This window comes from Rhyacophila brunnea, unplaced genomic scaffold (assembly GCF_057557595.1).
Source record: "Rhyacophila brunnea isolate RB1 unplaced genomic scaffold, BYU_Rbru_1.0 scaffold_5, whole genome shotgun sequence".
Classification (NCBI taxonomy): Eukaryota; Metazoa; Arthropoda; class Insecta; order Trichoptera; family Rhyacophilidae; genus Rhyacophila; species Rhyacophila brunnea.
In genome coordinates, this window is record NW_028233170.1 from 30,588,150 (window position 1) to 30,602,267 (window position 14,118).

At 32.2% G+C, this 14,118-nt stretch overlaps 1 protein-coding gene across 1 annotated transcript; it reads right to left on the reverse strand.

Annotated features, from left to right (window-relative positions):
* Positions 1 to 585: 585 nt before the first annotated feature.
* On the reverse strand, positions 586 to 14,118 carry LOC147066275 (protein-glucosylgalactosylhydroxylysine glucosidase-like). The gene is made up of 13 exons (XM_085955664.1): positions 14,016 to 14,118; positions 11,887 to 12,177; positions 9,981 to 10,081; positions 9,641 to 9,776; positions 9,373 to 9,520; positions 8,010 to 8,157; positions 6,121 to 6,211; positions 5,309 to 5,396; positions 4,515 to 4,706; positions 3,855 to 4,023; positions 2,223 to 2,394; positions 1,336 to 1,476; positions 586 to 1,230 (listed from the first exon to the last, which is right to left on the reverse strand). The coding sequence occupies exons 1-13, from the start codon at positions 14,116 to 14,118 to the stop codon at positions 1,073 to 1,075; spliced, it is 1,938 nt and encodes a 645-aa protein (XP_085811790.1). The 3' UTR covers positions 586 to 1,072.

Consider the following 14,118-nt stretch of genomic DNA (forward strand, 5'->3'; position numbering starts at 1 on the left):
TTCAACAATATCACAAACTTAAACGTTTTCATTTCGCTCACATTTAGATTGTCATTATGATATTTCTTTTCAAACAAAATTTGTCATCTCAATGCATACCAACGATTGTGATTAACCATCTGCCGTACTATTTAGTTAATAATATAATAAAATCCCAATAATATTTTATTTTCTTTATGTGTGGTCGCTCTGATAGTCTGTTGACTAAAATCTAGTCAATGTTGTAAAATATACATAGCATTAAACTTTCTAAAAAAATATTGGTAATTGTATTATTTCCTATACCCAATAATAATATAAATATTTTTTTTTACCAATCTGATTAGAAATCTGCTATAAATCATTCGTTCACTGGTTTTCTGTTAAGCAGAAGTCTTTAACTGTCAATAAATAATATGCATTATGAAAATGTGATTGATTATATTTATTAATAGTAACCAGAATACTTACCACCGAAGGTTCTTAATTTTTCTTTCCAACCATAATAATATGTCAAAACTGTATTTTTTTCCAGTTTAGTGACTTCTGCCCGAACAGGGTTGCATTTGTTTATTTTGTTTATATTAAAATAATTCAACACAATATGTAAACAAAAAGTTGTTTTATTTTTCCATCCAATACGCATGATTCTTGTTTATATGAAACCTATCATAAAGTAAATGTTCAATATATATTTTTTTATATTTACTGCCATAATCTTTCGAAAGACTTACAAAATGGGCAAAAAAAATATATAATTTTAAATCAATGAGAAATCTGTGCGTTGCAGAAAGCATCAAACATTATTGATGATTTAACATCTGAGGGTATCTCAGTCGAATAATAGAATACACAGATACCCTCACCTCTTATACGAAAATCAGCTTAATTAGAATAATAGTAATAATGGTCTGTTGCAAAGTGTTTAAGGTTAGGTAGGGTAGGTTGACATGTTTTATCATTTTAAAATACCTTGCAACAAACACCTGTACACCAATCGCCGATTGTTGAAATGGTTGTTTGACGATCGGCTATGGTCTTTCTGCATAGTAACAATTTAAGAAATTTTAGTGAAGGCACCGTCATTGTTTATTTATAATAATGGGTGAAATATTTCAAATCCTTGCATGGAATTGGATTTAGTCAATTTAAGACCTTTGTTTTTAATTTGCCCAATTTTATCTGAAGGTATCGGACATTCATTTGGTGACGCTTTTTGAATTTTATAAATTCCATCTTTCACCAGCATAACTGAAATTTGGAAAAAAAAAATGATAAGTATCGCATGTATAAGCCACTGACATGTACCATGGTCATCTTCACTATCAGTAAAAACTACAAATTAAATTCATTTACCTTTTACGCCTTTAGAAAGATTTGTTGAATGAGTTTCCTTGATCAATATGAGTGGTCGGTTTACATCTATATCAATTACTGTCAGGGACGCGTTGAAGCTATTAATTTCCAATGTTAACGTAGCGCCCAGATATTTAATTCCTGTAAAAAAAATACCAGTATAAATTATAGATTATGTGATCGGCGTTTTCTTGACATTTAGAATAGATAATAATAACCAACAAGATAAAGGACCAACGAAAGACACATTGAAATAAAACTTGTGAATCCTTTTGTAAATTTCCTGTTAATAGGTTTTTAGCAACGTACTTCTAGTAGATTTGCAAACACGACATTTTCATTGCATCGTTACCAGAACAATATACTTTTCAGAATAACCCACATACTATCTTCTACCATCTTACAATTTAGTGCTTCCCAATTTATTTCGCAGCATGACACATTGCTCAAACTATCTTTTTAATAAACCGATAGAAATGTAGGCGTGTGAAAGTGTCGACAGGCATGTTTCGTAACAACATTGCGGCGGGTATGCATAAATATATAATATCTATTTATACCTATATAATTATTTATGTATGGATATTATCAGTTTACTTTAGAAGTAAATAAAAAACTAATTAAAATGCCATCAAAAACATGAACTAACTTACTAAGTTAAATGATAGATAGCTAATCTATTCTTTCAACGACATATAAGATTACTATTTTTGATGTATTGGTCAATGCTTGAAAACGCTCTTCATACATCCTGGTCATGAAATTTTAAGTCTCATCATTTTCCGCAACTCACTGGTTGGAACCCGCTGAACTATGGACCTACAATCACATGTAGAAAAAAATTTGGCACAGTCCTCTTTTTTTTAAAAATAATATTAAGTACCCACCGTTAATTTTCAGCTGTGTTGTTTCGGGAATCAACTGCGGCTTGGCGATTTCCAATCTGTCGAGATGTATACTGATCCCAGCGTATCCAAACAATATAGCTTGAAGAAACCCTCCCATTCCTGTAATGAAATTGACTGCTCCGATTTCGGGCTCGATCACCTCCGTCCATATCTAAAACGAATCAAATGACATTAATGATTAGACCTTAAATTTGCAATGAATACAGTTTGTTCTAAGTTAGTAATAATGATTTTATTATTTTACTTCTAAAATTTCAAGCAGAAATACAAAAACAGTCAACATCTAAGTGATATAATAATGCAGTTGTCCAAAGAGATCTCGGAGCGGTAAAGCCGAAAGAATAGCGAGATAGCGCGAGAGATGTGATTACACAGCCTTTCCAGTTATGCGCGATGAGAAGCTGGTCTCCTCAAATATTGTGCCCGTCCCAGTGGGTCTATTCTATACTTATCGACCGCTAAAGTGATAAATATTATCAAACTTAGGGTAGGTTTGTATCAAAGTATTAACACTTATAGTAACAATTACACTAAGATGTTTGTAATTATTGCAATAAATGCTATATTTTAACAGCACCTCTCTTGCTGCTGTTAAAATTTAGCATTATCTACAACGTTTAAGGAATGTCCAGGATCATGCTTTGAAAATACCATAAAAGCCCTATTTTGACCTACGCAGCGCACGTCCCCCCTTAACACTTTCGCTGCTGAATAGATAATGAGATTTTAATTGCCCCCTTTAAAATGCACGTTAATTACATCAATCGGCTGCCTGGTCATTACGCGCCGTGTGCGTCTTCCGCGTCCAAAGTATTAAGTGTTGAGTCTATTATTAATAATGTATTTATGATTAAAATTAGGTGTATATTAAATAAATAATAAGGACAATTATTTTGTTTACATGTTGTAGGTACAACAATAGCACATAAAAATGGTGTGAAGATAATAAATCTGTGTTGCTAAATAATACAAACCAATGTGTCAAAAATATCAACCAAATAGGACCTCAGACTCTGGTGATTTGGGTGTTCTTACTTAAGTGTTCTAACTTATTAGGTGCTTATTCGTTTTTAATATCTAAATTTAATTTTGTATGTTTTGGTGGTATATATTTTGAGTGATAATGTGGATCCATACAACAAATTTCTTAGATATTGGAGTCATGAAAGGATGATACAATATACTATATAAATAATTGGGGCGACCATTTGGCGCTGCCTGGGCGGCATTTTGTCTAGGGACGTCACTGGGTGGAATTTAAGTCATTTAAGTTAATATCTAGATTTATGAGGCATGTGTGAGCACAGGCTTTCAAGTGTCTTGTAATGCGTGCTTTTAGTCCACCAATATAGTTAGGGAGACTTCAATTACTTGTCGTAATAGACCGAAGTATCATTAATTGTTCATTATTACACGATTCTATTGTTAATTTCCTCTGTAATAATTTTATTGTCAGAACGGTATTCGTTTATATAGTTAGAAGGACATTGCCTTGCCAACTGAGTGTTTTAATAAACAGATGAAATCGACCATATATTTTATTTGAACTGTCTTTCAACCATCCCCCAAACACCGAAACAGCCTTTTGACCTCACTCTTAACTAAACTTACTTTGAATGGCTCTCTAACATATGATTGGTAACTTCTATTAAAGAGGCGTGCTGCTTGATCATCGTTTCCCAAACGGAGATGCCCCACTGTATGCATACTCCACGTCATGGCAGGACCATTCTTTCGGGTTACATTTTCATAATACATTAGATCATTTTCTCTAGTGGATCTACAAATCAAAACAAAAGTTTTATGCTGGATAAGTTTTCATGACAAAATAATATCTAAGTATTATAATTTCTGAACAGCTTTCAAAGACTGACAATTCTTGAAAGAAGAAAGCGAGGACCATTTCGATAGAATAAGATCACCAATAATCCATCTAAATTTTCTAAATAAATTAAAACTGATCAAAGAAATCCATTTCAGATATGAATATTATTGATGGCAACGTGTCAATGTGAATTCAATCTTATCTCTAATACATTGACGCGAATAACTGTAAACAAAAGTCCTAATTAGGAGTGTTACTGTCCGTTTGTGTCATCCACGCCGCGTTGTCCTCATCATGCCGCATAGTAATATTGTAAACAAACACTTCTCTTAGTATCACCGTGTTAATTTAATTTATGTTTCTTCGATTCAAAATATTTTAACAAATTATTATCGACTTATCAATGTAATTCAATAAATTTGTAAATAGTACAATTTCATACTTACTCATTCATTTCATACATTAATGGGAAACCAAGAAGAACAACGTCTGCCTGCTTGACGACGGTTGGTCTCTTGTACTCCTCGTATTCAGGATGGTAATCCAGGACACTGTCGTATGGAAGTGAAATTTGGGACGCTATTTCTCCCCATGATGGATTCTGAGGAGTTGTTTCTTCACAAAGGCACGACGAATACCTATCAAATTACATAATAATATTAGGTATACCAACCTTACATACTATAAATACTTAGTATTATTAAATTTTTGTTTTTACTTATCATCAAAATTAAGCTTACAGTAAATATACGTATAAACATACATTATTATAATAAATAAATTATTGTTCTTTAGGCATTTACATTTTCTCAGATTCTCAATACAACAACAAAATTCTTGTGTTGCTACGTATTAGCTATACTAACTGGGATAACCTATAAATTAATAAGTTGAATATAAAATACTATTCAGACAAATTACTAAATTATCGACATACATAGTTTTAAAGTTTGAGAGATGTGAAGAAGTTACATAAAATGGATAGGTATGAAAACGATATCATATTTTAAACACTTATTACTATTTAATTTAAAACGTAGATGCTTCAATTTATCTAAATTTTAAATCAGATTATACAACATAATATTTGTTTTATATATAGGTACTATTAAAACTGAAAACGGGGTGCTAAGATTTTCTTGTCATCCTAATAAATGATTTAAATAGGTATAATATACTTAACTTTTTTTAAATACGTATTAGGACATACTTGTACCTATATAATAATATAAATGCTTACTCTCCCAAATAGAGGGCGTATCCAGCGACGACATTCGTAAATACTGAATTTGTAATATTATCGTGGTCTTCATCGGGCCCCATTACATCTAAACAGAAATTTAAAATACGTAATAAATTTTCTATTTTTCACAATGACAAAACAGCTATCGGATTATAAATTATATAAACATCAGTATATATAGTATATTAGTCTATGAGCAGTATAATGCAGTTGCGAAGACTACCCGGTGGATGGGGATAAACGATTATAACAAACGAAAAGAATAACGAGACACACTTGGACACTAATCAATGTGTCAAAATATAAGTATATGCAATGTATTGTCACTAAACACGCAGCAATATGTTCTATTCGTTTTAACTTGTAAATTTCAAAATAATCTGAACGTGTTCAGTTAATTTACCTGTTTCTACACATATTTATTACGATTACGGACATAGTAGTTTCATAGCATTAAAAAAGGTGTCACTATTTTTAACGTCACTTTGGAACTTCAAGGAATAATAAATGAATTCGCACATTTAAATGAATTTGAGAGTCAATGAAAACGTTAAATAACTGATTAGTATCGGATTTTCATCACTGACATAACGTAGGAACTACTTATGCTGGTGTATTATGATTATGTATTTGGAAGAAGTCTCCAAACCAACCATAACAATATTAATAATGAAATTCATAAAATAAAGGAACGGACGATTGTTAAATATCGACTATCTACAGAGAAAATGACTTCAATGTTTTCATCAACCTGTCGGCATAACAAATAATATTAATATATATGTATTTAGACAATGTTTAGTCCTTACTATTTATGTCATAAAATCCAGTTTTGTTGTTATAGTCAACTCTTGAAGCCCAAAACTCAGCAATACTTCTAGTGAAGTTGCATCCACCATTCTGTAAGCATTAAAACCTATTATTATTACTAGGCTAAAAATGAATAATAGGTACGTCGAATATGTAGATATAATTGGAAAATATGTTATTAAAATTTCATAATTATGTGCTAAAAAACAAAAATAGGTGCTAAAAATTTAAGTATGTATGTATTACAATAAATCATACATGTTTCAACAGTTTAATGTATTATTTATTCACAAACAGAAAACGCTTTATTACAATAAATAATAAAATAATGCTTCAAATTTTCGAAAGTGAATCTTTGACGATTTGATGCTAGCAAATTTTTATACATGGAAAAACTTCTTTCCACTTCTACGGATGTTATTATTGCATTGAAACTATTTCTGAAGTAGAATAAAATGAAACATCTGATGGATTTTCCAAAGCGTTAGTAAGTCCAGTATTTTTATTTAAAACACTATTTAATTTTGTACTTATTTTTATTCCAATTGGTCCAGGAACATTTCCTTATTTTAGCAGCAGTATTGTTTAAAATATTAATTTGCTCCTCTAGTGACTTTGTAGATGATTCTAACATTTCAATTGTGTTTACTAGTGTTATTGTGTTAATTAATTTTGTGTTTATGTGAAAATATGTGCCTAAACCTAAAATATGTGAAAATATGTAATTATTCAAAAATATTTAAAAATAGGTGCTAACAAATAGGACTTAAATGTTTCAAAATTGTCTGAAACAGATAGATATTTTTGATATTTTGTTGTGGGGCCACTCAAAAAAAAAATTTAAATATCTAAGAATCCTATGCCTAATTATTATTACCAAAGAGCAGTAAAACGGGGTAGATAGTAGTAACGCAACGACTTTAGCAGGTGAGCATGTCACAAAAGGTGTGAACATGTTACCACCCAAGAAATTGATCGACAAACCTGGAGGGCTGGGGATGGGCTTGACTGTATAAATATACAATAAGTACGTACCTACCTAAAAATGGCTTTGATGTTACTGAATTTTTTAGATTGATCATATTATTATCACCAGTGAGGAAGTTTTAAGACGAGCTTAGATAACTTGTAGCTACCCATCATACCTAAAAGACTATACTTCGGCCATATTTTTCGCGATCAAAAATAATATGTTGAATTCCAACTCACACAATTTAGGGAAATGTATAGAAGACGTAGGCAGAAAGAGATTGTCTTTGTTACGGAAGGTTCAAAAATGGCTCGAATTCCAAGACGTTGGTGAGCTAATACAAGTGCCTAGATGTAGGTAAATATTGTAATATGGTCGCTAACCTTCGAGAAAAAAAAATGTTTTATAGACGATAGCTATTATGGCCGTAGGTATCCAGATTTTTGGCTTCGCGGGGAATTTTCATGAAAATATCAAAAGCTTTTTTAGCTCCCTTGCCGAAAAAAATCGGTGTGTGTTTACCTACGCGCGTTAGAAGTTATACTTTTTGGCGTGAAAAAACAAAAACAAAACTTGTGACAAACTAGATTTTTTGAATAGGTCTTAATTATCTTGTTAAATTACACACTCAAGAAAAATGACCGCTTATTGGTACGCCATTGGTTTATTTCTATACCCTTTAACTTATATTACTAAATTATATAATAATTTATAGCTCTACCTTAAAACTATGTATTTTCTCCACAATACAATTTTGTTCAAAAAATATCCGTCCCGAATACAGGTCGAACGCTTTTATTATGTGTCCTTCCAAAGAATATCCCACCCTGTTTTCAGAAGTAAATCCGTGTCCTGATTTAAATTAATGATACCAAAATTTTGTATATTATCTACATCAACCAACGATTTCCTACGTACCTTCAGCCAGTCTTTGTCTCCAGTCATTGCAATATACTGACGTGCAGCAAAAGCAATGCATCCAGTAATATGAATTTCAAATTCTATGCATTCCGGGCATTCTGCTGGACATACTTCACCTCCCGTAAATGCACTTTCCCAGGGAAATCTTTGAACAAATTTAATATAATAACAGGAAGTATATAAATTTTATACACATTGATTAAAGGCTATTTTTAAAGCTTTACCTACTGCACATTTATGTAGTATTATATTTTGAGATAGGTAAATATTGCTAATAAATCAAAAAGATTTATTTCGCAATAGGAATATAATCAACAAACAAATATATACTTATAACTGCCCCTTTTTTCTTATTCCGGAAGTAGGTACCCATTAGGTAATTTAATATCATTGAATTAGTGGGTACATATGCAAAAACTATATATTATCATGCATTGGGTTAGGTATTATTTCCATCGAGCTAAAATATTATATCAAATCAAATCAAATTTATTTATTTTACATAGAATGAACATAACAATTTATAAATTCAAAGCGTTCACGACATGACATAAAATAAGTGTTAATAATTTTAAAAAAAAATACCGAAAAGTGTGAGTTAATAATGCAATAGGTAATAAAATAAGAAATAAAATAAGAAAAGAAATAAAATAAAATAACAAAAATAACAAAGTAAAAGTAGATGGAAGCACACAGAGTGAACTTTGATAGACATTATCTTAAAAACTTATAAAACAACGTCCACATAAATTCACCCTCTTGTAAGTGGAATATATCAATATCCGAAGCGATTTCATTAAGCATGGTTATTCCCCTCCCAATTGGAATTACTAATGGCAGGTTAGTTCTGTACCGTGGTAGAACAAACAACGGATGCCCTCGATTCCTAAGGTAATTATCAGAGACACACAAGCCAACACCACCAAGAATGGCAGAGTTCACATTTACGCCGCGTATAAGTCTGAAAAATATGTAGCTAAATAAAGATCCCTTCTAAATTTTAAGCTACAGTATGTAAGCATCCCTAAGAGAAAATCAATCGGATAGAGCCACGGATAATATCCATACAGCCGAAAGTAAAGGAGTCTCAAAAACTTCTTTTGGGCTCTCTCCACCATAAGGCCGTACTTCAACAGATGCGGGGCCCAAACGATAGACCCACTCTCACGTCTGCTTCTTATTAATAATAGTAATACTATCGACTGAAGGTACTAAGAGCTTGAATACATTAGAATCTAAAATATTATGTTGATAGCCAAAAAAATATTGTTGGCTACCCAGAATCGCAATATATCTTCTCCGCCTTTCAATGTGAAATATAGTATTATTATTTCTCCACTTCATATTTTTATTTATTTACCTGATGCCTTTGTGTTTTGATAGAATAGCCAAATCCCTAGCAGGACCATAATTCCTGACCCTGTACTGCAGCAGCTGTTTTGCTAGATTAGGTTGCAGCATAAGAATCGGTGGATACATCCAGGTCTCCGTATCCCAAAAATTGTGACCTTTAATAATTAATCATAGTTATCCAAATTTAATTTACGACATTAAATGTATTAATAATTATGTAAGTATCAGCCTGACAAAATCTTCTCTTCAAATAATCCATGATACATAAAACTTACCTAGGTAATCCATCAATAATCCGCCTCTAGATAATCCACCAGGACTTATTCCATAGAAAGGATGTGGTTCTTGATTAGTATTGAATGATGGAAGAGAGCTCATCAAGTAATACCACATACCACTTACGACTTTTGCCTGAAAACATTGTTGCAATTAGTTATGTGGAATAAGTTTAATAATTATATGAAATAGGTATAGAAATTTTCTATTTAATACAAGCCGTAGTTCGGAACAATTTGCAGTGTTATTACACAGACGCCTTTCGTATAATACATTATATTAGTAACTACTACGATAACGTATTTTATCGTCTGTACCCAATGATTGTCTGTACCTTACCAATTTCAAATTGCCGCCAATTTCGATTTTCCCTTGCTTATGAAGGTCTTCCCACTCCGACGCGTGTTTTTTGTATAAGTTGTCATCAATTTCGGCCAACACTAAAACCAACATTTATTATTACAATACCTTGATTAATGAGTAGATTATACAATAATATATTCAATAACTGTATATCAATATTTAGAGCATCCAAACCGGTTTAAAACGAAATCGGTTAACCGGGTAACAGAAAACCGAAAACTGTGTTATTTTAGACGGTTAAGCGATCGAATTTTTAATACCTATGTATTTGTACGAGCAAATAAAATATAGAATTAGGTATATGAAAAGACACTTCAATAACTTCGCACGCATGATAAAAATAAAAATATATAACTATTTTTTTTCTACCATGTCCGATCCTAATAGGATCATATGGGCCTCCACAGAGTAGAGGTTTGTATTAACTTAATTAATTAATGTAATGGGACCCACGGCATGATAGTCCAACACTTAAGCCGCGCGGCCACCGTGGGCGTTACACATGAGCGTTGGAATATCACGCCGTGGGTCTCAGGTTCGAATCCTGGGTCTGGCAAGTACACATATTGTTTTTCAATTTGTGTGTGAGTCAGGGTATGGACCTAATAGGTTGAGCAAGTGGCTGACATCCATTTCTCGTAAAATTTGTTTACAACCCTACAATTTTTATCTGATAATTTAAATTGCTGAGACCTAGTCTATCGTAGTGGCCAGTAATATACTTTTTTTGGAATACAAATATAATTTCATTAATCCCCACCTACATACAAAATATGTTATTTTCATTTTGACAGTTTAAAGCGGTTAATAACCAGTTATTCGTAAAAAAAATCCCGGTCGATTAGATGCCCTAGCAATATTGTAAGAAAAATTATTGATGACTCAAAGCAAAATATGACAGTTCAGAAATTTTAAGTCTCAATATTATATGAATATTAAAACACATGTGAAATATTATTACAATAATTTACAAAATATTTATTTTTTGTATCGAAAAATTTATTATTAGTTACTTTCGATAGGTAACACTCTTGTTTGTGTTCATCAACATTGGCTGAGACCCAAAGATATTGCAAAAAAAACTTATTGTAGGAAGATTTGTAATATTTATGAAATTGAAGCTGAATAAAGGTAACTGCGGTTAATGATTACATTATCTACAACTCATTTCACATTGCAGATTCATTTGAAGCAAACGTATGGTTTTAAATTTAATTGTCAGAGCCGCACCTATATAAGAAGAAACCATAAATATTTCATTTTTTTGTGGCAATAGTAGGTTCATCCCGAGGTGGACATTAGCCACGTCAATCAGTCTCCTCACAGTCTTCAGCTATTATGTACGTCATGTAGTCAACTCACCGCCGACCAAAGATCTTTTACAAGATTCCACGCTCGAATATTTCTAAATTCTGGGGATCGTTTTCAATAGTTACCTACCAATTCAACGTGATTTCAACCATAATAAAAACGTTCTAAAACCCTTGTCAAATGCTAAAAATACAAAAAACTTAAAATTCCTTCTATTATACCTAGTAGTGCGAATTTCATTAATTTGTACCCATACAGTCTAATATTATTCAAACCATTACGATTTATGATATGCTTTTACGAGTAGTTTGTTGAATTTATGTTTGGTGCATAAGTATTTTTTGACATTTCGTAAGACAATCGCGGCCGTTCATTTGTCGGCCTATCAGCTATATGCAGCCAATGAGATATCGCTTCATTGATACGGAGCGGTTTGCGGTCAACATCGTAGTAAGTCAAAACTGAAAATGGAGTAAGACTTTTGTGTCTTCGGGTGTCTCCATCTCCATCAGTGCAACGAAAAATATCTTATTTAAACGCTACCAATTAACCTCAGTATATCGTTATTTACCATCAGTTATTTCTTTCAAGGCGATCTCTCGCTTGGAGTCCAGTGTCATGACGTGAGTATGTAAAAGTTTCTGTCCTCCTGTCACAGTGATGAATTCCGAAGCGGCAGTGGCGAACCAGCAAACAGGCGTTGGTACTTTTTGATATTTGCTGTTTTCAATAATTTTTGTTTTCCCACAGGATTCATAAAGAAGTCTGCCATTGATCGTTATAGTTTTCAGGTCCTCGAAGAGAATGTCGTCGCTTGCTTCACCGTTTATCCAAGCGATGCCAATGTTTTCATCTCCGCTGGCTGAGGATATCAAATCAAACAAATAAAAAAAATGTCAATAAACTCATACGTGGTATATTAATTGACCTATTTGATACCACTGTTATGGTTCATGTATCTTTTAAATTATTTTTTGTTGACCTATTGAATAGATTATGTGTAGTTACCCATTGTTTTTTTTGTTTTGTATTAATTAAACATTAATATTGTCTATCTGTTTCTGTAGGAACATACCTCCATATTATTATGTTTTATCATCACATGAGTAGTAATATTAGATACTAGAATTTAGAGAAATCGAAAATATTATGAAACTACGTCTTCTTCTTATCGATTTTTTTTCGTTATTTAGCTTTTCGAAATTTTTGTTTCCATTCCATTCTTGTTTTAGCTCTTCCGCCCAATTTTTTTTGCCGAGAAAGTTTTTTGTTTTTTTTTATACCAATTTATGCGAGCCTAATAACGATTCTCCGATTCCTCGAGAATCTTAAAAGAACCAAATGAGAATTTATTAATTTTCGGAAAAATTATTTCTCGAAATTAATTAATTAAAATATTCAAACAATGAACAAATCACATATTGACACAGCTTATTTCTCCCAAACTATAAGACCTTAACATACCATATCTTAGACCTCTGAAGGTGATATCTAGACCTCTGAAGGTATACATAACTCAATTTGTCAAAAAACGGAGATATTATCATGTTTTGCCATCTTACTACAGTTTATCAATGCCTGATTACTATAGGATAGTGCAGGCCTGGGCAAAGTACGGCCAGCCAAGTTTAGTATTTCTGTGGGCCCCGCGAGCTTTAATCGTATTTATGAAAAAAGTTTACTTTTTTATACATTTAAACGCCTTTTTTTAAATAAAATATCGCCCTATTATAACGGCATGGTGTTTCATTTGGGATGGATTTTCACTGTAATGTTAGTTTGACATAAATTCTTCACTGATCGGTGACTTTTGAGTTATAGTTAAATCATGCGTTTTGTTTTTTTACTGTAGGTACATATGAATTAAATGTTGCTAAACATTTTCCTTGACATGGAACTACATCTGGAATGAATATGTTCAAAAACTAAATTTGCCTTTCAAAATCCATTCCAGGCGCACCGATATTAAAATATTGTGACATAATTAGATACTTATGGGGACACATATTCTGTACCTATTTATTCAAACTTTCTCTCAGTTTTGAACAAAAGCTTTGAACAGCGGTATAAATGATAATGAATGCATTAAAACCAATGACATTAATATGGACGAAGCATCTGGAAAAAAAAATGACACTCACTTTTTTGTCGGGTCTACCGAATGGCATAATCTGATCTAACGCCATTACAATAAAGGTGATATTGCTATAAATTCCCGATGCTTTTTGTCGGGTCTGCCAAATGGTTTGGTTTGAACGGGTTCGCTCAAATAAACATTGACACTAGAAATACTGTTCTAACGCCATTACAATAAAGGTGATATTGCTATAAATTCCCGATGCCTGATATCGCATAATGGAAATTGCGTGACGCCTACCTATACATGTGCGAATGCCGCTATGCGCGAATTTACTTGCTAGCTACAGTAATGAGTACATTGTTCATTAATAATGTCATTGATTGAAACCAACAAATGTCTGATTGAGTGAAGTGGGTATAAAACGCGAAACTATTGATACGAAGACTCTGGTGAATACCGGCAAAGTAGACGAATAAAATCTGATGCGAAAGATTACTAACAAATAATCATAACTCACTGTGATCACGAAAGAATACACTGAACTTTCATCTTACAATGTGCCACTAAAGTTCACTATTCTCATAAATTCACGGCTAAAGCAAAATAATAATATCACTTACTTGGAGGTGTCTCAACAATTATCTGATTGATCAAAGCTCTTGTGTAATACTTGTGCGCATAGAGCCGTTGCTTTAGCGAAAATTCTGGAGCTTCCATTTTCAT

What these genes read in the sequence shown, in the direction of transcription:
- LOC147066275 (XM_085955664.1), bottom strand. Translation starts at nt 14,118, where the DNA reads ATGAAAATGGAAGCTCCAGAATTTTCGCTAAAGCAACGGCTCTATGCG. An exon ending in TTAATGTATGAAATGAATGA is followed by an intron (nt 4,024 to 4,514) that starts GTAAGTATGAAA and finishes TTTGATTTGTAG; the next exon opens with ATCCACTAGAGAAAATGATC. An exon ending in ATGTTAGAGAGCCATTCAAA is followed by an intron (nt 2,395 to 3,854) that starts GTAAGTTTAGTT and finishes GATTCGTTTTAG; the next exon opens with ATATGGACGGAGGTGATCGA.